At 61.6% G+C, this 24,053-nt stretch overlaps 2 protein-coding genes across 2 annotated transcripts; both read left to right on the forward strand.

Annotated features, from left to right (window-relative positions):
• The first annotated feature begins 1,887 nt into the window (after positions 1-1,887).
• Positions 1,888-11,358, forward strand: LMNB2 (lamin B2). Its single transcript, XM_081313076.1, has 12 exons — positions 1,888-2,518; positions 2,628-2,764; positions 3,711-3,867; positions 5,408-5,533; positions 5,654-5,824; positions 5,932-6,057; positions 6,322-6,542; positions 6,688-6,958; positions 7,074-7,181; positions 7,409-7,528; positions 8,120-8,242; positions 8,538-11,358. Exons 1-12 carry the CDS (start codon positions 2,294-2,296, stop codon positions 8,577-8,579), a joined length of 1,827 nt encoding a protein of 608 aa, XP_081169202.1. The 5' UTR covers positions 1,888-2,293; the 3' UTR covers positions 8,580-11,358.
• Positions 11,359-12,001: 643 nt separating this feature from the next.
• LOC308660183 (inactive serine/threonine-protein kinase PLK5-like) lies at positions 12,002-23,560 on the forward strand (the record flags this gene model as incomplete). Its single annotated transcript, XM_081314414.1, has 16 exons — positions 12,002-12,118; positions 12,231-12,599; positions 13,333-13,440; positions 14,248-14,364; positions 16,611-16,740; positions 17,270-17,357; positions 17,796-17,891; positions 18,206-18,404; positions 19,230-19,368; positions 19,563-19,636; positions 20,078-20,181; positions 20,265-20,317; positions 20,904-21,069; positions 21,306-21,435; positions 21,544-21,654; positions 22,341-23,560. 16 exons carry the CDS (start codon positions 12,002-12,004, stop codon positions 22,527-22,529), a joined length of 2,190 nt encoding a protein of 729 aa, XP_081170540.1. The 3' UTR covers positions 22,530-23,560.
• Positions 23,561-24,053: the final 493 nt, after the last annotated feature.

Raw genomic sequence — 24,053 nt, forward strand, 5'->3', positions numbered from 1 at the left:
CCCCCCCCCAGCCGAGTCAGTGTTTTCTATCTCAACTATGCATTTTTCAACCACTGAGAACATTCCGTTCGGGCCCGGAGGCCCCTCTTTTTTTAGCAACAATTTTGAAAAAACCCTGGTTTAGTCAACGGGTTCATTTTTAAACTGTTTTATATGCACGTTCAGCGTCTTCCTAGGTGGTAGGGCTGCAAGGGGGGGCAGCTCCGCCTCCCTCGGCCCGTCCAAGCAGAGCCGAGCACCGGCAGCCTCGGCCGGCCTTGAAGCCTTTCCAGGCGCAGGTCGGCAGGGGGTCCGCGGGGCTGACCGGGAGCCCCCCCTCCCCTCCCAGGAGACGGGGGTGGCAAAGGACAAAACCTGGCCGCGAGCGAGACAGGTGCTTCCGCGGCGCCCTGAAGGGGGCGCTGCGGAGCCACGGCCGGCCATCCCCCGCCTGCTTGCATGGCTGGGGTGGGGGAAGGCTGAGCGTGCCAGGCTAGACGGGGCTTCCGTAACCCCCCCCCCCGCTTGGTGACCTAGCGCCCCATCTCTCCCCCGGCAGCTAAGGGCAATTAGCCATACTGTCTTCGGTCTCGGCTGAGCAAGCGGCCTGAACCACGCCAACGAAGGCTTCATCGACAAGCCATAGGAATTGCTGAGCGTGCCGCTGAGCCCAGTTTGCATGCACGTGTGCGCCTGCGCGTGTTTCTGTGTCTGCCCGCGTCCCCAGCCGTCCTTCTGGATTCTCCCGCCCTCCTCCTGGCCGCCGAGCCTCCTTTCCGCAGCGGGCCGTGGGAAGCTGGCGCCGGCGCCTCCTTTGGCCGTGGGCAGCCGGCCTCCGCTGAGCCGCTCCCCTCGGCCGGGCCGAGAGGGCTTCCCGGGGGGGGGCACCCGGCCTGGAAGGAGAAGGCGCGGAGGGAGAGGCCTTCTTCTGTCACTCCTCTCCCACGGGGAGGAGGGCGGAGAACAGACGTGGGGGCCGGCAGGCCTTTTTTCATCTGGTTCTTCCGACCGAAACGATACGCCAGCCCCCCTCCCCCGTTGGGGAAGAGCTTTCAGACTGCAAGCCCCCACCGGGAAGGGCCTTTTCCCGCTTTCCCCCCCGCCCTCTCCCCACCTGGCTCCATCGTGGGAAGCAGCCCCCACCCAACGGCAGCCGGGTCTCTTTCGGGACACGGGCCGCACCGCGGGAGCCGAGCCAGCGACCTGCGCTTTCTCCAGTCTAGTGCGAACCCAGCCCGAGAGAGCGTGGGGACGGGGCGGGGATACTGGGCTGGGACGGCCCGGGTTCACGTCGGCCTTCAGCCGCGGGACCTCCCGGGTGATCTTGCCCCCAGCCTACCTTGCAGGGCTGTTGTGCGAAACGGGCCAGTATAGACCCAAAGGAACACAAGTCTTCGCTGGCATTACCTCTGGCAAGATCCCCTCGCCCTCCCCAGACCAGCAATCCGAGGCAGGCCCCGGCCAAGGAGGAGGGGTCCTCCGGGCTCTCGGTCGGTCGGCGCGGATTCCTGCCCTCCCTTCTGGCTCGGAGTCTGCTCTGCCAGCCCCCCCGCCATAAAAATCACCTTCTCCCGAGCGGGGGGGAGGGCACAGCTGGGAGAAGGGGGGTCCTGCGTGTGGGGGGTCTCTTTTCCTTCCTTCCTTCCGGAGCGCCCCCCTCCCCGGGAAGCAGAGCCCGTCGCAGCCCCCCCAGCGCGCCTCGCTCTCGTGTCCCTGTGAGTTAATAAAGAAGCCCTTCCACACGAGCTCCGCGCCTCCTCCTCTTTCTACTCTTTCCTGCGCCCCGTTCCCACGCGCACGGACAACACGCAAAGGTTCTACGGGGAGCCCGTAGGAACGCGGACCCGACACGCGTGGCGCTGAATCCCCAGTTCCTAGGAAGAAGGGGCGCCGCCCTCCTGCCAGAGCAAAGGGGAACCGGGATCCGCCCCCCCTTCCGGCCAGACGCTCCAGAGGCCATCCAGCCTGACCCGCTCCGAGCAACGACCCTTCGGCTCCCCGGAGTCCCGCTCGGCCCCCTCCGAGGCACCGCGGCGAGCGGGGGGAGGGGCGAGGGCTCTGCGGACGAGCGAGCGCCGCCTCCCAGGGAGGGGAAGCCCCGTCGGGTCGGGCGGAGGCCGCCGGCTTCGAGGGTTCGAGACGGCGGCCGCGCGCCGCACTACATCCCCCAGCAGGCGTCGGGCGCGGCCTCCCCCCCTCCGATTGGACGCGGCCCGTTTCCCGAGGGGCGCCGCGAGGGGCGTCGCCTTCGGCCGGCCGTTGGCGCGCGCCGCCATTTTGTGCGATTGAATGACCCGCGCCGTCCGCTCGCGCCATGTCCGCCTCGGCCGCCGCCGCCCCCCCGCCGCCCCCCGCCCCCTCCCCCGCGGGGACGCCCCCCTCCCCCCCCTCGCGGCTCTCGCGGCTGCAGGAGAAGGAGGAGCTGCGGCGGCTGAACGACCGGCTGGCCCTCTACATCGAGCGCGTGCGCGCCCTGGAGCTGGAGAACGACCGGCTGCAGCTGCGCGTCTCCGAGAAGGAGGAGGTGGTCACGCGCGAGGTGAGCGGGGGGGGGGGAAAGGGGGCGTCACGGCGGCGGCCCCCCTCCCCCCTCGCCCTCCCCCCTCTCACCCCCTCTCTTCCGCCCCCCCTCCCTCCCCCCGGGGCAGGTGACCGGCCTGAAGGCGCTCTACGAGGCCGAGCTGGGCGACACCCGGCGGGCGCTGGACGAGACGGCGCGGGAGCGGGCCAGGCTGCAGATCGAGGCCGGGAAGCTGCGCGCCGAGTTCGAGGAGCTGCGGCGGAGGTGGGCCCGGCTCCCTCGGGGAAAGGCCCGGCGGGGGGTCCCGCCCCAGCCCCCCCCCCCCAGGCGCCCCGGAGCCCGGCTTCTCTTCGGGAGGGAGGGGGTCGGCGGCGGCGGCTCTTGGCCCTCCGGCCCCCTCTGGTCTGCCTGGCACTCAGCGGCCGGATTGGGGGAGGGGGAGGGGTTTTTGCCTCTTGGCGCTTTGCCTTCGGACCCCCTTCCTCTCCCTTGGGGTGTCTCTCTCTCACACCCCCCCTCTGGGGCTCCCCCCCCCGCAGAGTCCAGTGTAACCCCTGGATCACCCCACTTGATCGGGGTGGAGCTGTGGAAGCCCGTTGCCCTCATCCCGTCCCCATTGGGGGGGGAGAGGCTGCTGCTTTGCCCTGTCCGCCCTGGGCCTGCTGGGGAGATCTCTCAGCCCCTCTCCCTGCTTGCAAGAAGCGCCTGGAGCTCTCCGGCTGCCACAGCAGCTGCAGGGAGGTTGGCCGGCAGTTGCTCGCCTTCAGCCTGGGGAGCCACGGAAGGGCAGCAGCTGAGTTGGAGAGTGGCGCTCTGCCAGCCTCCTCTGTGCCCATATGCTGCTGCCCGTAGCGGAGGTGCCACCTGAGCCTGGGCAGCCCAGGGATGCACGCGTCCTGGCCCCTGCAGACAGCCAAAAGCCTGGAGCCCCTTCACTCCTGAGGAGCCAGGAGTATTTCCAAATTAAACACCCGAGGGAAATGCCTCTGCTTGAACTCATCTGCACTCTTTCTGCCCCCCCCCCCCAGGCTTCTCTCCCGTGGGCCTCCCGCCGCTCGCTCTGCCCTCCGCCCAGGGAACGGGCTGGTCTGAGCTCAGAAGCACCCAGCGGTTGCCCCGTCTTGGCTGCTTGGAAGCACTGGGGGAGGGGGGTGGCCGGGGCTCTCTTCTGCCTCCTCCCTGAGCTGAGCCCTCTTGCTTCTCTCTTTAGCTACAAAAAGAAGGAGGGCGAGTGCTCCACGTCCCAGGGCCGCATCAGGGAGCTGGAGGTGCTTTTCCATCGGAGTGAAGCAGAGCTCACGGCCACTCTGAGCGAGAAGCAGAGCCTGGAGGCTGAGGTGGCTGATGCCCGGTCCCAGCTGGCGAAGGTACAGGCGTGGCAGGCCGCAGGGCAGCTGCCGAGTGAGGAAGTGGCAGGGGATTGGGGGGGGGGTTCCTTCTAACGGTCCAGCAGCTTAGAGAGGAGCCAGAATGGTCCCTGTGGGTGGCTCCTTTCCTCTGGGCAGCCTCAGAAATCACAGACCACCACACACGTGCCCAGTGAGGCCGGGCAGCAGCGAGAGATTTTGGTGAATTTGCTTCCGCAAATGAGATGACAGTTGGGTGTGAGTTTTTGTGGCCATGTCATCGGAGTCTATGCGAAGGGTTTCTGCAAGTGAATCTCCCTCGTGGAAAGCTACCTCTGTGCCGTGGACCTTGGGGAAAAAGATAGCACAGCGGCCTACAAGGAGAAACGGAGCGCAGAGCTGCCAAGCCCTTTGGCCTCCGGCGGTCCCTGACCGGGCAGGGAGCAGACAATGAGATGAGGAGAGTTGCTGCCGAGGCCCGGCTGCAGTTCTCTGAGCGGTCAAGAGCGAAGGCTGGCAAAGGACCCCCTCCCCCTTGGGGCCTGGTCCCTGTGGGGAATGCCCCAGGTGCCCCCCAAAGGCTCAAGCTTCCACCCAGGGTTCCTGGGCAGCCCAGCGGCTCATCGGGTGGCAGGCCCCATTGGGAGCCCTGGGGCAAACTCCGGGGGGGGGGTTCAGGGGGGCTCAAGTCAAATAGGGTGGGAGATTGGAGAGGGGTCTGGATTGTCAAGGGAGCTGAAAGAACGGGGCCACGGTGGGTGGATTTTCCTTCGGAATATAGGTCTTCCAAGTGTTGCCTGGGGTGACCAGATGCATAGTGGATCCTGCACGGAGCAGGTTGAGACTAGATGGCCTCTGAGGTCCCTTCTCTCCTGTGATTGGGTGCAGCTACAGGGACTTTGGAGGGATTGACAGGCTTTCTCTCGCCCCACTGGCCTGGAAACACCCTTTATCCAGAGGCCTCGGCCCCAGAGCTTCCTGCAGCCTCCTGCTCCCCCCCCCCGCCGTTTGCTGAGCTGGCGTGGGGGAGGCTGTTTGGGGGGAGGTCTGTGGAGCAGAGCTGCGCTGAGCTCTTTCCCCCAGAGGGGGCCAGGGAGCACCTGTGGTGCCACCCAGGAGGAGGGCTCCCCTTTCTCATCTGAGGCTCACTGGCTCATCTGAACCCGGGGTTTGTGATGTGGCTGCCCCCCCACTTTGTGCCCTCCCCTGCAGGACAGCCAGAGGGGCAGGTGCTGGTGCTCGGACGGGGTGGGGGGGAAGGGTGTTTCTCTGGGCGATGGGCAGCTGCCGTGGACCGGACCTGCCGTGGACCGGACCCGCTGGCTCCAATGGCCACCTGGAGGGAGCATCGGGAGCTCTGCGCTCCGCTTGGGGAGGGGGAGAGGTTTGGACGGGCCAAGGAAGGCCTCTCCAGGCTTGGAGGTGCTCCCTGGCCGGGGGGGGGGGGAATGTCAGTCTCTCCTGCCTGCACAAGTGAGCTCAGCCTGCCTGGCAAAGGAACAGCTGTCCTCCGCGAGAGTCCGAAACGCCCGGCTGACGCTCTCCTCTGGCCTCCCCCTAGTCGGAGGACGCTCACGCCGTGGCCAAGCAGCAGCTGGAGAAGGAGACCCTCCTGCGGGTGGACCTGGAGAACCGCTGCCAGAGCCTGCAAGAGGAGCTGGACTTCAGGAAGAGCATCTTCGAAGAGGTGGGCCGGGCGAGGGGCTCCGGGCCAGGCCTCCAGCGCCCCCCCCAGGGAGGGGGCTGCTCCTTGAAGACCTCCCCCTGCGAGGGGAACCCTGGTGCTGACCCAGCCCCCCCCTCCCAGGAAGTGAGGGAGACGCAGAAGTGGCACGAGCGCCACCTGGTGGAGGTGGACAGCAGCTGCCAGAAGGAGTACGAGTCCAAAATTGCCCAAGCTCTGGAAGACCTGCGCAGGCAGCACGACCACCAGGTGCAGCTCTACAAGCTGGAATTGGAGCAGACCTACCAGGCCAAGGTGAGGCCCTTCCCGGGGGAGGGGGAGGCAGTAGGAGGGGGGGCCGTGGCCTCTCGCCAAGAAGCCCACAAACACAGCAGGCAACGGGTGCTGTGCCCTTTCCTCAGTTGGAGAACGCCAAGCTCTGCTCGGACCAGAACGAACGGGCAGCCAGCGCCGCTCGGGAGGAGCTGAACGAGGCCCGCCTGCGGATTGAGGCTCTTAGCTACCAGCTCTCCGGGCTGCAGAAGCAGGTGAGGCATGCGGGGGTCTGTCTCTCTCCCTCCTCCCCTTTGCCGGTTCCAGGCTCGGGTTTGCCTGGGGGAGTTGCCTCGGGTGGGGCCGGCCCGCCTGCTGCAGTCCCGCGAGTCCAGAGGGACCCTCCAGAACGGCCTCACCTCTGATGAGGGGCCCCAGGGCCCCTGGAGAGGAGCAAGCTCCAGAGCCGGGCCTCTGCCTTGAGGACATCCTGGGGAAGGAAACTGGGGGGCCCTAACGGCCCCTCCCCCGCCCCTCAGGTGAGCACAGCAGAAGAGCGGATGCGGGACCTGGAGGAGCTGATGGCTGGGGAGCAGGAGAAGCTGCGGAAGATGCTGGACACCAAAGAGCGGGAGATGGCGGACCTGCGGGAGCAGATGCAGCAGCAGCTGATGGAGTACCAGGAGCTGCTGGACGTCAAGCTGGCTCTGGACATGGAGATCAGCGCTTACCGGAAGCTGCTGGAAGGAGAAGAGGAGAGGTGGGCGCTCCTGGCTGGACGGGCCCAGGGAAGGCGGCCGGCAGCAGCAGCCCCTCGGGTGGGTAGGGGGGAGAAGGGCCGGGGGTCCCAGGCGTGGCTCTGCCCGCCAGGAGGAGGACATGGCTCCCCCTTGCTTCCCCGCCAGGCTCAAGCTGTCCCCTAGCCCTCCGTCCCGCATCACTGTCTCCCGGGCCACCTCCTCCAGCGCCGCGGGCGCTCGCTCCTTGCGGGGGAAGCGGAAGCGGGCGGAGGCGGAGGAGCTGTTGGGGCGCACGCCCCCCGGGGTTGCAAGCAGGAGGGGCAGCGTCGGCAGCAGCCTCCGGGTCAGCCAGCAGGCCTCGGCCAAGGGCAGCGTCGGCATCGAGGAGGTGGACCCCGAGGGGAAGTTTGTTCAGCTGAAGAACCATTCTGACAAGGTAGGCTCCCCTGAACCCGGAGAAACTCCCGCCGGGCTGCATTCTGCGCCTCCTGCCCGTGGCTCTGCTGCTTGGGCAAGGGCTAACACCCCCCCCCCCCCGCCTCCCTCTACAGGACCAGTCGCTCGGAAACTGGAGGCTGAAGAGGAAGGTTGGGGAGGGAGAGGAGATTGCGTACAAGTTTACTCCGAAGTACGTCCTCCGGGCCGGGCAGACGGTGACGGTAAGTCCCGGAGCAGCCTGCCCTGCCCTGCCTCCTAGCGGTCAGGTCAGCCCTTAGGGTTTCTTCAGCCCCTCCACTAGATGGGAGTTCTGCTCCTAAACACCCCCTGTGAGCGCGCGCGCACACACACACACACAGCCGAGAGGTGCCCAATGCCAGGCTGCGGGTGGGCTCTGGCTGGCCAGGATGGGAGAGTTGGGCAAGTGCCAACCTGTCTGTCTTCCTAGATCTGGGCCACGGAGGCTGGGGTGGCACACAGCCCCCCCTCAGTGCTGGTCTGGAAGAACCAGGGCAGCTGGGGCACCGGGGACCACATCCACACGTGCCTGGTGAATGCCGAGGGAGAGGTACGTTGGGGGAGGGGCACAGAGGGGGTGGAGGAAGGGGGGGCAGCAAAAGGAAGAAGACGCGCAAAAAACTGCCAGTAAACACATCAAAAGCGTTGCTACGACGCCAGGGAAGGAAAGCTCTCGGAGATGGTCTGATCTGAACTGGGAGGCACCCTCCCCACACCAGGTGCTAGGAGAAGTAGTAACCCACCCGGGCCCTCCCAAACTCCGTGCCCAGAGGTGTCTCGCATTTGTGTTATCCAGAAGAAGGGGAGATTCTGGGTCGTGGGAAGCCGTCCTAGCGTTTTTTGCCACCCACGGTTGCACTCCGGCCTTCCGCCTCTGGTCTTCAGCAGAAAGGGGTGCAGGAACTGGGCTGGGGGAGAGGAAGAGGAGGGGTGTGTGGTGTGTGTGTGTGTGTAGTGAGCCTCTCCGCTGAAGGGAGCCCTACTGGACTCCTCGGGTTGCTTGTACTGGCAGAAAGAGAGAGGTCTGCCGGGGGGGGGGAGGGCTGGCTGAAAATGTTGCCGCTTCCTGTGTTTGGGGGGGTGCGTTCCCTGGTCCTAGGTGTCCCCTTCCTGAGGCTGCTCTCCTTCCTCTCCCTGCTAGGAAGTGGCTGTGCGGAGTCTGACCCAGATGACGGCCGGGCTGCAGGAGAACGGGGAGGAGGAGGAGGAGGAGGAGGAGGAGGAGGCTGCTGAGTTTGGGGAGGAAGATCTCTTCCACCAGCAGGTAGCTTCCGAAAGCGGCTTCTCTCCGGCCCTCTTTCCTCTCGGCTGAGGGGGGCAGCGGGAAGAGCGAGGCCGGGCCACTCCTGGGTGGGAGGTGTCCCCCCCAAGCCCCCCTTCTGCTCCCTAGGGGGAACGCCCTCGCCTGGAGGGGCCCCAGGGGGCCTTTGGCAAGAGGACCTCAGAACCACACACAGCCCCCCCCTTCATGTGGGGGAGCCCTGGCTCTCCTCCCCCAGAGCGTGGTGGAGGGACCCCGGGGGAGCCCCCCCTTCAGGCTGCCTTTCCTTTTGTCCTAGGGGGACCCCAGGACCACCTCCAGAGGATGCGCCCTCATGTGAAAGGAAGGAAACCGTCGTCTTTTGCCTCCCACCTCCCCTCCCCTTTTTTTTCTTTTGCCTACCTTTATGGGAAATTATTTTTCTAAGCCTTCTGTGGTTTATTTTTACTTTGAGCCGAACTGACTTTTAAAAAGCAGGAAGTGGGTTGGTCCGAACTGGGCCCGGTTGCCCCTCCTGCCCCTGCGGCCGCTTTTTTAGCCCCCAGCCGTGGCAGGGGCACAGGTGGGGGCTCTCCCTGAGCCTCCTCTGGGAGGGGCAGCAAAGGACCGGTTGGGCTCCGGAGCCCCCCCCCCCAGGAGCCCCTGGTGACGCCGGGACACGCCTGCTCCACCGCTCGGGATAAGGTTGAGTCAGGAGGAGGTCTGTCCTGCCCCGGGTGCTGTGAAGGACCCTCCCGCCACCAGCTCTTTGCTGGAAGGTCAGAGAAATACCTGTGGAATTGGGTCTCGCCAACCTTTTATGTGGGGCGATGGGACTCCAGATTAGTGTTTTGAGGCCGTTTCAGCCGGGATTCCTCGCCCTTCAGACAAAACACGCCCTAATGCTGGCTTGCTCTCGTGGCCCAAACACGGAACCCTAACAGTTATGTGATGTTTGTGTTCAGCTCTGATCTCCCTCCTCAAACACTAGGCTTGAAACACGCTGCCTCGGTTCTTCTTTTTATTTATTTTTTAAAAATTCAACAAAATTTTAATGGAAAAAAGAGTCTTGAAAATTTCAGTGGGCTACATTTCCAAGGGCAGCCAGATGGACGGGCTGGGCTGCCCGCTCTTACCCTTGGCACCCGTCCCGGGGACTGGACTGACCTTCCCTTTGGGCCGCCGGGCAACCCGCTTGCTCTGAAATCGAAAAGAAGCTCGGAAGGGCCTTTGGGACGATCCCCCAAAGGGGCTTCTGACCTGAATTCCCCCCGCCCCCAATTTCAGTGATGTCCTTGTGGCTTTAGCTCCGGCGTGAGGACATTTTGGCAGCGGGAAGAAGTGGTATCAGAGAAGATATTTTAAAAAGGAAAGGAGTGGATATCTCCGTCTCAGGCAGTGCTCGGCTTGTAGCAGGATTTGAATAGGAAGTCAGCAGCAGCACAAGAATAGCCTTTAAGCAGCAGCGCTCCAGGGATGTTTCAATGCTGCAGGATGTGCTGATCAGTGTGAATTAATGTAAGTGTGTTTTAGAAGTAGGAGGTCTGGCCCGCTTTCTGTGGAGCCCCGAGTGTTGCAGCTGAAAGGGGGACTTGAGGTGGGCTAAGGTTGCATCAATTCTTGTCGATCCCCTCCCCCCAAATAATCCTCCCCTTCCGTTTGCAGGAGGGAGGCAGGATGGGCCACAGCCACGCTTCCTGTGTGGCTCAGAATTGGGGGGTGGGGGTGTCTGCTCGAGTCCATCCTTGTGGTGCCTGGGCTGTGGACCCTCTGGCCTTGCAGCGCATCAGCTGCCACCCAGGACTCCCCCCCCCCCTTCACCCGCCCAGACGCTTAATTGGGGCCGGCCCCCCAACATAAGAGGCTGGGCAGGTTTCCCCATTGATCTGTCCACAGGAAGCAGGGGGGGGGACTTTCAAGGGCATCCCCCTCCGATAGTCCTGCCTGCCTTTCTTCACCCACAGACGTCCGTATCCTTCCCCACAGTTTATGGAAGCTAATAGTGGACACATCGAGGTGCAGATTCTTGCGGTGGGGGAATATTTGGACTGCCTTGACTGTCCCAAAGGTGCTTTTCCCAAGAGGCAACTGGAGTTGCTTCGTTTTTCTGTCTGAAGGATTTCTGTTCCTTGAAGACAGTCCTTCCGTTCCCCACCATCCAGTCAGAGCTGAAGAAGCTTCTCGGGCGAGAAGCGAAATGTCTTCAGAGAGAAAAACAAAGAAACTCCAGTTGCCTCTTGGGAAAAGCACCTTTGGAGACAACCCGGACCTGGAGGGGTGGGGGGACTGAGAACCACCAGAGGCCTTTGCCTGCCTTGATTTCTCTCCTCTCGCTCTGCTCCCTGGAAGGCCTTTCTGGGTTAACTGGGAAATCCATTTAGCCCCTGATCTGCATTTGGTTGTGACGTGGTCTGGTTGGTTTGCTCTGGAAATACGCCTTGCTTTGTACTTTAAACAAAATGTGACTTTAAGTGTATTTTAAGCCCATGTTTACACATAATTATTGGTAAGTCTTAACACCCTGTTGAAATACTAAAAGTTTAGTGAATCATTGTGAAAAGGATTACAGAACACTGGATATGGGGGGGGCTCTCTGGACCCCCCTGAGTTTCACTGCTGACAGCAGCAGCTTTCCTCAGCAAAACCCGCGGCCGGCAGGCACCCCACCGACTGGACTGGACTCTCCAGCCGCCTCTCTCCGCTGCCTTGACCCCGGGGCACCTTCCCTGCAGGGGGAGTGTTGGGGGCGCTGGGCCAGCCCTGCAGGGTTACACTACATTTTGCAAGCAATACCTTTCTGACACCCCCTGTGGAGAGGTGAGCATTGACTTGATACAAAGCCCTTTTCTTTGTTATTAGAAGTCTATTTTTGTAGCAGTGTTCTGTTTTTTTTGTTTTCTGGAGAGTTTCATCTTCCAAAATGGGAACAGCTGAAAGGAGTCACTGGAGGTGGTGGTGGGGGGGGGCACCTAATGTTGGCCAGTGCATTCATAGTGTCTTCGGGAGGAAGCCGACCTGGATGCTCTTGTGTTGTTATTGTGTTCTTATGGATATGCATGCTCAGTGTCTTTCAGCAATTTGTAATACATTTTTTTGGACGAAGCATTTTGTACAACTCAAATAAATGTTTTGCATTTTTATCTGGACTCTCGTGACAAATGGTGAACAGCAGTTCAGAGTGCCTGTCCTGGGATGGTGGAAGCTCCCCCCTCCCCCCTCCCCCCCCCGTTGGTTCTGGGGGGGGTGCAAAATCCTCTGAGCTGGGAGGGGGAAGAGGATTTTTCTCCTGGGCTGCTTTCAAGCCTTTGGGCAGCCATTTATGCTGTCCACTCCAGCCACTGGTGTCTTTCTCTGTGTGTGGCTAACGGCCACAGGAAGACTTGCCTTCCCCCCCCCCCCGCCCCGCCCAAGGTCCATATGGGAAGCCCGAGGGTTGGGCAGGGTAAGGAGGACCGCAGATGGGACTGGGGCAAATTCTGGCTTGGAAGACAAGGGTGCCTGTGCATCCTCTCCCCCACCCTCCCCGCGCATGCTCCCCCCCCAGTGGATGGCACCTCGGGGCAAGTTGAGCCCTGCAGCTGCCCCTCCCCCAGTCCTTCCCGGGGGATTTAAACTCTCGAGCTCCGATACCGCAGAAACGGAAGACTTACGTAGTCTGAAGCCGGCCGCGTGCCTCTGCCCTGGGCGGCGCTCCGTTATCCAACTGGCCCGCCTAAGCCCTGCTTGGACCGAAACCGGACGCCAAGGCAGCTCTCTTTCCCCTGGGACGGGGCGGGGGGGGTGATGGGCCGCTGCCCCTGCCGCTGCCCCCCTTCCCAGAGAGCCACGGTCTGCCTTAGGAAGAGGCCAGCGCGCGCCGGCGGAGATCGATCAGGAGCCCCCCACCCCCCCGAGCCGAAAGTAGCTTTGGACTGGGACCCGGGTCTCCCCCTTGCAAGCCTGGGCTGAGCGAGAGGGGGATTCTTGGGACGGCGGGACGGACGTCGGAGTAAAAGTCCTCTTCCAAATCTAGCCGCCTCCGCCACCCCGCCCGACACAAAGGGAGCGGGAGACCGAGGGCCCCTCCCTCCCCCGGGGACCCCCCAGGCGCTTCGGGCAGGTCTTTCCAACTGGCCGGAGGCCCGGGCGGCGGCGGCGCCTCCCTTCTGCCCCCCCCCCAGCCCCGTATAAGAGCTCCGGCCGGGGCGCCTGGCTGGCCAGACGCTCGGGGAGCAGCTGGGGGGAGGGTGGGTCGGGGCAGCTGGCCGTAGGCTGCGGGGCCGAGGCCGGAATGGGTCTGACTGCCGCCTCCCGGAGGAGAGCCGAGGGGGACGCCTTGAAATACTTCGTGGAGGATCCGGGCACCGGGACGCTGTACAAGCGGGGGCAGCTTTTGGGACAGGTAACCCGCCTTCGCCCTGAAGGCTGCGCGGGGCGCAGGGCAGTCGCGGCTCTTCCGAGGGTTGCGCCGGATTCCCGGCAAGGTGACCGGAGCGGCCGCCGCGAAGCGCACCGCGTGCTTTCAACGTTTTGCCCCGCGACGGCGGCGGCGGCGGCGAAGGGGCGGCGGGGCGCGGGGCAGCCGCCGGTCTCCTCTTCCAAGTCCCGAGGCGCCGAGCGAGCCAAGGTCACGGGCGGCAGCCTGGAGACAGACTGGAGCCGCTCGGCTCCTCCGCTCGGCCCGCCTTTCCTGCGCGGCCCGGGAGCCCGGAGCGCCAAGTCCTGCTTGCTATCGCAGCCGCAGGTCCGGTGGGGGGTCGCCTCTCGCAGCCCGCTTTGAAAGAGCGTCTTTCCCCCTCCCGAAAAGCTGCCCAAATATCGGCTGCTCTTCTGCAGAGCGCGAAGACTGAAACCCTGGGCGGGATGTCAGGGCGAGTCCCGCCTTCAGAGGGGGCCCTGGTGGCAGAAGGGCCGCCGTCCTTCGGGCAGGGGCCGGCACAGACTGGCCATCCCTTCCTTCCTCGCCCTCACCGGGAGGAGAGAGGCCGAGCAAGACAGAGGCTTTTCAACCCTGTGATGGGGGGGGGCAAAAGGAGGGGACGGGGGTCTTTTCAGACCCAGAACAAGCCAAGTGTTCTGGGAAGGAGGTTGCGTCTGAGTGACACCCCCACACACACCTTCCCCCCCACCACCAGGGAGCATTCGGACAATGCTACAAATTTACGGACACGTCCACCAACAGAGTCTACGCCGTGAAGGTGCTCTCTCAACAGCGAGTGGCAAGGCTGGGCAACCAAGGAAAGGTAAGTGGGATTGTGGCGGCAGGGGGGGGGATTTGTGTTCTTCTGCCAGATTCCTCTCCTGGGAGATCAGCTCCCACAAAGGGAGCGCCAGGCCTGCCTTATTGGAGTCAACTGACAGGGGAGAGGGGCGGCATGAACATTTAATGGAATAAATAGATGAACGAATGGCTGCAAGCTCCCTGGGCTGTCCTGTCTCTGGACTGGGGGCCAGCAGAATTAGGGTGCCCAGGCAGGAGCTGAAGCCTACTGATCAAGAGGTCAGGCGCCAGCTGCCCACCTGGACTGTCCACACAACTCCTTCCCCCTTTTCCAGCCAATTCATTTGCACTCCAGGGATGATGCGGCCTTCTGTTGGCTGACCATTTTCTTGAAGACCAGGGCAGTAAAAGTTCTGGAGGGGTTGCAGATCAGAAGTGGGAGGCAGCCCCACAAGGCTTCCCGGATGGACAAGCCTCTGGGACGAAGGGATGGGGACGGGACAGGGTCCCGCAGACAGCCGGGTCTGAAGATGCAGAGAAGGGCTCCCATGGAGCCAGCTTCCTTTTAGGAAGGGGGTGGGGTGGGAGGGAGATGAAGATGTCTGCTGAGTTGAGAGGGAGCATCTCGGCTCAGTGGGTCTCTGCTTCCCCTCCCTCGTCCCGCAGCTTCCTTCCTTCCTTCCTCCAAGTATCGGCTTTGGACCTCTTCTTTGGGTCTCCTCCCCAGGTGTGCGGGGGTTTCAGCTGATTCTAGCACTTCTGCTCTCTCTTGCATGCGCACCTGTGCCTGAAGCGTCTTATCCTTGTGACTCGGCTTAACTCTTTGCAGGTTCAACGCGAGATCGAGCTGCACAGCCAGCTTCAGCACAGGAACGTGGTGGGCTTCCACCGACATTTCGTTGACCAGGAGAACATCTACATGGTGCTGGAATACTGCAGTAGGAAGGTTGGGGGGGAGCCATTTTCTCTCTCTCTCTCTCTGCGGAATATTTAATGGGGAAGCTAATCAGAAGTCAGGAGCAGACTGACAACCTGGGCAGTTTCTAGAGGGTTTGCCCGCTCTGTTTTATGTCCTTGCAAGAAGCCCGCAGAGAGGTCAGCATAAGGAAGCACTCGGGCAGCTTGGAAGCAGAGCAGGGCCTGGGGTCAGGGGAGCATAGAACAGAGCAGAGCAGAATGAATGAATGAATGAACCTTTATTGTCAAAGTACAACCATGTGTACACTGAGATAGGCTGAGCCTCCCTCCGTGCCCCCACCCCCAACTTACAGTGACACAAACCCTCCATCTTATTACACTGTGTGAGCTAATTGCACAACACACCGGCCTCGCAAGTCAATCATGCATAAAGTTTATAAAATCATATCCCGTTCAAAAGTGGGAATGGAGCCGGAAGGGACCTTGGAGGTCTTCTAGTCCAGCCTCCTCATCAAGCAGGTGAACCTATACCGTCTTAGACAAGTGACTGTCTAGCCTCTTTTGAAAAACCTCCAGTGATGGAGCACCCACGATTTCTGGTGGCAAGCTTTTCCACTGGTTAATTGTCCTTACTATCAGGAAGTTTCTCCTTAATTCCAGGTTGCTTCTCTCTTCGATCAGTTTCCAACCATTGTTTCTTGTCCTGCCCTCTGCTGCTTTGGAGAATGAGACCCCCTCATCTTTCTGGCAGCCCCTCAAAGACTGGAATACTGCTATCATGTCTCCCGTATTTCTTCTTTTCTTTAGACTAGCCAGACCCAAGTCCCGCAGGCATTCTTCGTATGTTTTGGTCTCCAGGCCTAGCATCATCTTAGTTGCTCGTCTCTAAATTTTTTCCAAACTCTCAACATCTTTTTTGTGATATAGTGACCAAAATTGGCTTCAGTATTCCAGGTGTGGCCTCACTAGGGTTTTATAAAGTGGTACTAATGCATCGCATGATCTTGATTCTATGCCTCTGTTTATACAACCCAGGATTGTATTAGCTTTTTTGGCTGCTGCTGCACATTGCCAGCTCATGGTTAAGTGACCGTCCACTAGGACTCCGAGGTCCCTCTCACAGGGGCTGTTTTTAAGTCACGTCTTGGCCAATCTGTACTTGTACCTGATTTTCCCTGCCTAAATGTAAAACTTTGCTTTTCTCCACACTGAAACTGATTTTGTTGGAAAGGGCCCATTGTTCAAGTTTGTCAAGATTGTTTTGGATCCTGAGTTTGCCTTCCGGGGTGTTGGCTATTCCTGACAGTTTGGTGTCATCTGCAAATTTGATGAGTTCCCCTCCAATTCCCTCGTTTAAGTCATTGATGAAGATATTGAAGAGTCCTGGGCCAAAGACGGAGCCTTGTGGTACCCCACTGCTTGCTTCTCTCCATGTGGATGTGGTGCCGTTGAGGACTACTCGTTGAGTACGGTTTGTCAGCCACCAACAGATCCATCTGGTGGTGATGTTGTCTATTCCACTTTTTTTTTTAGCTTACCAAGGAGTAGGTGTGGTCTACTTTATCGAATGCTTACTGAAATCTTAAGTATACTGTGTCCACAGCATTACGCTGGTCTACTATTTATCAAAGAATGAAATAAGATTGGTTTGGCATGATCTGTTTTTGACGAACCGGTGCTGGCTACTAGTTATAACTTTGTTTACTTCTGGTTGTTTGCAGATCTGTGTTTTGATTATCTTTCCTAGGATTTTCCCAGGTATTCATGTTAGGCTGACTGGTCTGTAGTTTCCTGGCTCCATTTTTTTTCACTTTCTTGAAGATGGGAACCACATCAGCCCTTTTCCAGTCCTCAGGTACTTCCCCAGTGCTCCAGGATTTGTGAAAGATGTGGTGCAACGGTTCTGAGATAACATCTGCCAGGTCCTTCAGAAGTCTGGGATGTAATCTGTCGGGTCCCGGTGATTTGTATTCGTCAGGATCAGATAGGTGTCCTCTTACCATTTTCTTGCTTATTTTAATTTTTGTTTCAAGTTTGTCTTTTGCAGTGGTTTTTTTGGTATGTTTGGCTATAGTTTCTGACGCAAAATATGAGTTAAGCTTGATGTAGTCAGAAGCTTAATAGAACAGGGTGGGCCAAAGGCACGGGCCTGTGAAAGGCAGCTCCAGGCACAGGCATGCTGTTCTTTCTGTTGCGTGAGCCTCCTCTTCCTCTCCCTCCTCCTCCCCCTCCCCCTCGTCATCTCCTCCTCCTCAGCCTGTCTCTTCCTCCTAGTCCCTGGCCCACATTCTGAAGGTCCGGAGAACCCTGACGGAGCCAGAAGTGAGATTCTATCTGAAGCAAATCACGAGTGGCCTGCAGTACCTCCATCAGCAAGGGATCATCCACCGTGACCTCAAACTGAGTAGGTGGCAAAGACCGGGGTGGGGTGGGGCAGAGGGGTGTGTGTCAAGTGCTAGGCGGTGACCCACAGTCTGCCCCAGGCACCAAGAGGCTTCTTCCTGGGAAATTCCTGGTGTGGCTTGAAGCCAATGTTCCTTTATTTATCAGTCGCATTTGTATGCCCAGCACAGAGACAACAACCAAAATCATAAAAAAGATGGGGGGAAAAGACAGGCAAGGACACGACAGAATAAAAAGGAATCCGGCCAAGAACCTCCAGCCCTTCCCAAGAGCCCCGTCCACCCATCACCCAGGGCGGGGCCACTCTGCTCGCTCCCCGGGGCCCTCCCTCTGGGCTGGCAGGAGGAGATCAGGACGCAAGGGGGCGAGTGCCTTCCAGGGTGACCCCACCCCGCTTGGCGGATGAGGGTGCTGGGAGCCCCCGGGGCTGCTGGGGGCCAGGGAAGCTCTAGGGCAGGCAGGAGGGTCTGTGCAGGCACAGTCGGGACCCGCCCTCAGACCGCCGCGTGCCCCGCACCCTCCCTTTCCAGGCAACGTGTTCATCACCAAGCGCATGCAGGTGAAGATTGGCGACCTGGGCCTGGCCAGGCGGGAGGAGCAGCCGTGCCGGAGGAGAGGGTGAGTGCTAGATTGGGGGGGAGGGCAGGCCAGGACCCCTGGGGGAAGGGGGAGGGGTGGTTGGCTGAAGCAGCTCAGGCCCGGCAGGATGGCAGCCTTAGGCCAGCCTCAGTGGGCAGGGCAGCCTCTCCTGCCTGGCGTCCCTGCCCGGATTCATCCCTGGCAGATGAAGGAGCTGCCCGGGAAGCCACTGCACAGCCGTGCCGGTTGGGAGCCCGAGAGGAGAGGGAGAGCGGTTCCCACGTGCCAGAATAGACAAGCCCCACCTGCCCTGCGGACCTGCATTTTGCCCCCCCCAGATTGAAACTTCCTCCCCTCCTCCTCCTCCTCCTGCAAAACCCGCACATGCTCGATGCAAGGGATGCTGTCATAGAGAACCTGACCCCCCCCCACCAGCAGCTACATGCATGTTTCTGAGTTCACCTTTCTTCTCCACAGAGTGGTCTGTGGGACCCCCAATTACCTGGCCCCCGAAGTCATCGCTAAGAAGGGGCACTCCTGCAAGTCAGACATTTGGGCCCTGGGCTGCATCATGTAAGTCAGAGGTCCCCCACCTTTTGGGCACCAGGGACCGGTTCCTTGGAGAGAGGTTTTCCCGTGGACGGGAGAGTGCGTGGTTTTGTGTGCTGCCTGCATCCTACGGATGGGGCTTTGCTTGTTTGTGCGGCCCTGTTGCTGGCATGCCACGGCCTGTTACTGGTCCACGGACCGGGGGTTGGGGATCCCTGATGTAAGTGATCCCCACGGTAAAGGAAGCGCGTTCCTTTCGCTCCTCTGGGGGAAGACTGGGCAATGCTCATGGGGGGGGGGGCGCTCAGGGCAGGTCTGCCTGTCCCTTTTCTCCCCAGGTACACCACCCTTGCCGGCTTCCCCCCCTTCGAGATCACGCACAAGCAGGAGCTGTTCCAGGGGATCCGAGAGGGCCGCTACACCCTTCCTGACCGCCTCTCCCCAGCCGCCCGCAGCCTGATTGGGAGGCTGCTGGCCCCCACCCCAGCCGCCCGCCCCAGCCCGGAAGAAGTGATCCACCACCCCTTCTTCACCCAGGTGGGTGCAGCTGCCCTTGGGATTAAAGGCCAAAGCGGAGGGAGGGGGAGGCCAGTGTGTGTGCATGTCCCCCGAATGCAGCCAGCTCCCCCAGGGAGGACGTGGGGCTGCTCTGAAGACCGGCTTCTCAGGGGATGGGGGGGCTCCTCCTTCACAGAGACCCCTTTGCTCCTTCTCTAGAAGCACCCCTGAGTTGGCAAAGCTGTGAGCCCTCAAGGGGAAACCAAGGAACTCCGGAGAGGGGAATATGCAACAATAATACTACATCTTAACAAAACCGTCTCTGGACCCCTATTAAGCAACTTTCAATCGGTCAAAGCCAGCAGGATTAAAACAGGGCGAACACGAAAGTCCGCACAGAATTCAAAGCCCAAATGCGCAACAGAAGCGCCTAAACGGCTCTCCTAAAATTTAGAGCCCGGAGGAAGCTTGAGCCAGGGAGGGGCTCCCTCTGGCCTGCTGCCCCCTCCCCTCGCAAGGCAGCCATCCCGGGACGGAGGGCTGCGTTGGGTCCCCTCCAGAGTGGAGGGGGGGGGTGTCTCTGGCCAGCGGATTCTGGGGCTGGCCTCGGAGGCGCCGGGTGGGTCAGAGCCCCCAAGGGCCTCCTGTGGGTGAGCTGCTGCTGCGGTCGTGGCAGGGATCCGTCCTGACGGGCATGGACATCCCCTCCCAGCCTCCCCCTCGGAGTCTGCCCCCCCTCCCTGAAAAGGGGTCTGGAGAGCCGCCCCTCCCCAGCTGTCACTGGGGCAGAGCCCAGCCTCCCTCTGGAGGGTCCTGGGCAGGAGCTAGTAATTCGGCTTCCGTTCTGCCTCTCTCTCTCCCCAGCACTTCACCCCCGCCAGGCTCTCCTCCCGCGCTTGTCACTCTGCCCCCATTTTCCCTTTCGCAAACCCGCTTGGAAAATTCTTCCAGAAAGCAGCCATGTTCCTTTTCCGGGGTTCCCCTTGCCAGGACCCCCAGGCGGGTGAGTGCTCTTGGGAGGAAGGGGGGAGGGGGGAATTTGGCAGAAGGAGGGGAGGGCAGTGGGGAGGGGAGACCAGTCTCCTGCTCTCCTCCCAGTCCCTTTGCAGCTAACAAACTAGGTTTCTAGTCCTCAGTGTACTACAGAAAGCAGGCTTATTATCTAATCGTGTCCCTCTACTGCTGCCCTCCCCCCAGTGAGCCCTGCGCCCCAAGAACAGGAGGAATCCCCACGGCTACAAGGATTGGGACCTGCTGCCCCTCCCCAGTGGGTAAGAAAGCCCCCCGGCTGCGTTAGGGGTCCCGCCAAACTTCAGCAGCTTTCTGGAGCTCACGATCACGTTATCGCCGTGATTATTTAGACGACCCTCTGATTGGGGACTAACTGAGAGCCCGGGAGCCATGCAGGTGGGTGCTGGTGACTGAGTCCCTTTCCCAGTGGAAACCAGTCCTTCCCACTTTGCTGGGATCGTGGTTCGCTCCCACCACCTCTGTTTAAATTGGGGCCCCACCGAACTGCCTTTGCCGGGCGGTCTCTCGAGAGCGTCTCCTCTGGGTCCCCCACTGGCCTGGCCACGGTGGAGAGGGGGAGGCTGCTCCCAAAGGTCACAGCTGCAGGGCAGTTGTGGGGGGGGGCTTCTAGCTTTGGCATCGCTGCTTTGTGGGATTCATGGGTTGCTTTCGCATTGCCCCCCCCCGCCCCGGTCCTGAAGGAAGCCGGAGGGGGGAGCCCGGAGCCTGTGCAGGAGCCCAGCTGCCTTCCCCCACCCCTCTTGCTGCAAAGAGGCTCCCTGCGCAGCCATCTGCCCGAAGGCGAGTGGAGGCGCTGGGCATGCCGCCCCTGTTCCCTCCCTCCCTCCCTCCCTCCCTCCCTCCGTCCGTCTACCTCTCCCCTGACAGATGCCAGCTGGGGTCCCGGCGGCTGTGCCGCTGCTTGCAGACCATCCCACTCGGTGAGGCTGCTGCCCCCCAGTCTCCCTGGGGTCTGCCTTGCCTTCTCCTGGGGGCTTTGTCCCCTCTTCGGCCGGACCCTCGGCTGCTGCTCCTTCTGACTCGAAGGGACCGGCCAAAGGCTGGGAGCCTCCCGCCTGGGGGCTTCGACCCCTCTGGCCGTATTGTGCCAGCTCCCCTCCCTTCCGTGTTGTCACCTGGCAGCCCTGAGGGGGGGGGGCGAGACCTCTCTGGAGCTGCCCCCAGCCCCCTCCCTTTCCAGGACCCGAAGACCTGAGTGGCATGGGAGGCTGTACGGTTTTTGTGCTGTTATTTTTCGATAGCCATTTTATATTGCATAGATAAAGAAGTAAATCCTGCCCATCTGGGAAGGGGTGACTGGGCAGCGTGCCAGGTGAGGAGCTCCGGTGCTCTCCTTGGCACAGAACCTCCATGGGAATTTTCTAGAAAAGACCCGCACCAAATCTTGGAGGACTGGAAACTTGACAGGGCCAGGGGGTGGGGAGCAGGTGGTGCTGGGCCTCCCTCCAGTTTAAGCTGAGCAGGGCGTCTCTCCCTCCCTCCCTCCCTCCCTCCCTCCCTCTGCAGTGGAAGAGCTGCCCGAAGGCCTGCCACCCGGTGCCAGTCCTGCCCACATGGCCACCAAGTGGGTGGACTACTCCAATAAGTTCGGGTTCGGCTACCTCCTGTCCAACGGGTCGACCGCGGTGCTGCTGCCCGATGGGACCCACATGGCCTTTTGCCCTCAGCGCCAGTGAGTTTCCCCCTTGTGAGTCAGGCACCGCCGCACGGTCCCTGCTTTGGGTGAGGGCAACGGAGGTCCAAGCCCCCTGGGTTAGGGGGGGGCAGGGTGGACCAGGTCGGGGTCCTGGAGAGAGGGGTACCCCCCCAGGTGCTCAAGGCAGCTGGCCTGGCCTCTCCTGCCTGGGACTGCAGCTGCTCCAGCGAGGGCCTGCATTGCGGCAGCGCCCCCTCTGGCTTCCCCCTCAGGCGCATCTGCTACCGCAGCGAGGCGGAGAAGGCCGTGTCCTTTGGGTGGCGAGAGGTGCCCCCCTGGCTGGCCACTAAGAGGAGCGTCCTTGGCTTCTTTTCCCAGTACATGCAGCGGTGGCTGCAGGAGGTGAGAAGCCGGGAGGGAAGGGGCAGAGTATGGGGCAGCAGAGAGAGGGGGGCTGTGGGACACCCCCACTGTAGGCTGGGCCCCTGCCGACCCTGCCTCTTTTGCCAGGGGGCCCCACGGCAGACCCACCCCGGCAGACCAGCGTGGGACCTCTCCCTCCTGCATTTTGCAAAATCCAACGAAGCGCTCCTGATGCTCTTCAGTGACGGCACCCTGCAGGTAGGAGCCTGGCCCCAGCCGCAGTGGGCCGCCTGTGGGTGGAGGAGGCCGTGGGTCAGCCCTGAGGTCAAACCACCCGAAGAGAGGTAGGTCAGCTGGCTGGAACAATACAAGGCGGGCACAAACATTGGAACGAGTGAAGGGCCTCAGGCAGCGGCCGACGCCACTCTGGTGGCTGGACACAGCCAGCAGCCACAAAACAGGTTAAAAACAGAAATGCAGCAATTGTTCAAAGGAGAATCAGAGCATGGGAGGGTTTGCAGCTGCGGCTGAAGGCAGAAGCGATGGAGGGCCGAGGGGAGCTGGCTTCTCTGCATCTTTGCAGCCTCTCGGCGCCTGCACCATCTCCAGTCCTCCCCCCTCCGGCTTTCTTCCTCGGAGGCTCTGCTGGATTCCCAGAAGGGGAAAGGGCTGCTGGGTTATGTGGGGGGGGGACAGTGTTGGTTTCGGCTTCTTGAGGCCGCTTTGTGTCAATCCCAACCTCCTCACAATTCCCGGGATTCAGTCTCCGTGAGAAGCCGGGATGGCAGCAGAACAGAGCCAAAGGAGGCAGCCTTCCCCCCCCCCCCTTCAAAAGCTGGATAAACCTCAGCCTCCGTACGGAGTCAGGGTCTCCCCCTTAAGGGTGGTGCCGGCTTCCCCTTGCCCAATTCTGCCGACAGACCTCCTCCCCTTGTCTCTCCCAGGTGAATTTCTACCATGACCACACCAAGATTGTGCTCAGCTGCTCGGACAAGGGGGAGGAGCTTTTGACCTTCGTGGACCGCCAGCGTGGCAGCACCACCTTCCCTCTGGGCACCCTGGCATGGCGGGGCTGGACGCTGCCCCTGCACGAGCGGGTGCACTATGCCCTGCGGTTGCTGCACTGCCTCTAGCACCCACCTCCTCCCTCGGCCCAGTGTGCCAGCTAGATCCCATCCCTTCTGGCCACGGCCTCCGCTGGAAGGCCTGGGTGTCCGGGCCTCCATGGCTCGTCTTCCTTCCAGGGACCCAAAGGGCACACGCAGGCCTCCCACCACCACCCTGCTGGGGGGCAGCCAGCCAGAGGAGCCCCCCCCATTCCCCGGCAAGGTCTGTGGGCAAAAGGGGGGCAGAGACTGGGTCTCCCTCTCCTAGCCCAGCATCTTCACCGCAAGGCTCTCCGGGTGGGGTCGGTGCCTTGACCCCAGGTCAGGCTGGTGTGGGGAGGTGCAACCCGGTGGTCTCTTCGGGTGTTGTGGGGAGGCTTTGCAAGCGCAGTGGGGTGGGGAAGCCCTTGGCCATCCGGGTCAGACTCTGTGGCTGTTGCAGGGCAGAGTCTCAGCCGGGGGGGGGGGTGTCAAAGGTGGGCGCTTGGCTGAGGTGCACAGAGGGCAGCAGAAGGGGGAGGGTTTATATACTTGCAGGTTTACAGGACTGGGGGGGGCTACAGAAGGGCAGGAAAGCAGGGGGATGTGTTGGAGAGAGGAGGAGTGGGGGCGTTGCAGGCAAGTGGGGGGAGCCTGGGAGCCCTGCAGAGAGGGCAGGGCAGGGCAGGCGCAGGGAGGGAGGGAGGGAGGGTTTTGTGGGCAGGGCGGGGTGGCAGGGACCGTCTGGCTGTGAGGCTGCGTGCAGACAGTCTCTGCTGCTTGCCCCACGGTGGGGATACTTCAGGCGAGGTGGCTCCCCTCGGCCAAGCCAAGCGGGGGTTATGTTCTCAGGGTTGGCTTGGAGCAGCCATTAAGGGGTCCCGTGAGGTATGGAAGCCCCCCCCCCCGGCCGGCCTGGCACTAGTGGGGCGAGAGAGGCAGCTGGGCAGAGCGAAACCAGCTGGGCAGCACCTCTTTTGAAGCCTCCCTGGAAGTTGTCACCCCAGGGGGCCCAGGACAGGGGCCCCCCTTTTCTCCACAGTGCCAACATGATTGTTGTGATCTATTAAATGCGTGTGTGCCACATCTTTTCAGTCTCAGGGCAGCTTACAACACAATATGATTAGAAGCAACCAGAAGTCAAGTGGCATTATGACACAACCAAAACAAACCAACCCAAAACAACAGCAATACACAAATACACAAAGCGTCCGTGGGGTGTGATCCCTCCCTGGAGCCCTGAAGTCTGACCAAGCAGAGAGGCCAGGCTTCCGGCCTCGTGCCCCAGCTGTGGCTCCTCCTGGAGCCCTGTGGGGAGCCTTTGGGGGCTGGGGAAAAGCCTGCACCGCCCTCTGGCAAGCGGCCTCACCCTGACCCGAACTGCCACATCAGGCCAGCGGTTGGGACTGGCAGAGGCCAAGCAGGGTCTCAGAAAGCGGCCTGGGCACTGGGAGGGTCCCCGCAGAAGAGGCCGTGCCTGGAGAGACTTCCTTGGCAGGAAAGACGGGTCAGCGGGGATGCAGAGGTGGGGGGGGCACAGCTCCTCTCGCCTGGACTCAGCTCAGCCGCTGA

The sequence above is a fragment of the Vipera berus genome (assembly GCF_964194415.1).
Source record: "Vipera berus genome assembly, chromosome: 1".
Classification (NCBI taxonomy): Eukaryota; Metazoa; Chordata; class Lepidosauria; order Squamata; family Viperidae; genus Vipera; species Vipera berus.

Excerpts from the sequence above, each read along its gene's own strand:
- LMNB2 (XM_081313076.1), top strand. The coding sequence starts at position 2,294 with ATGTCCGCCTCGGCCGCCGCCGCCCCCCCGCCGCCCCCCGCCCCCTCC. Across the intron at positions 2,765-3,710 it reads TTCGAGGAGCTGCGGCGGAG|CTACAAAAAGAAGGAGGGCG; the intron begins GTGGGCCCGGCT and ends TTCTCTCTTTAG. Across the intron at positions 7,529-8,119 it reads TGGTGAATGCCGAGGGAGAG|GAAGTGGCTGTGCGGAGTCT; the intron begins GTACGTTGGGGG and ends TCTCCCTGCTAG.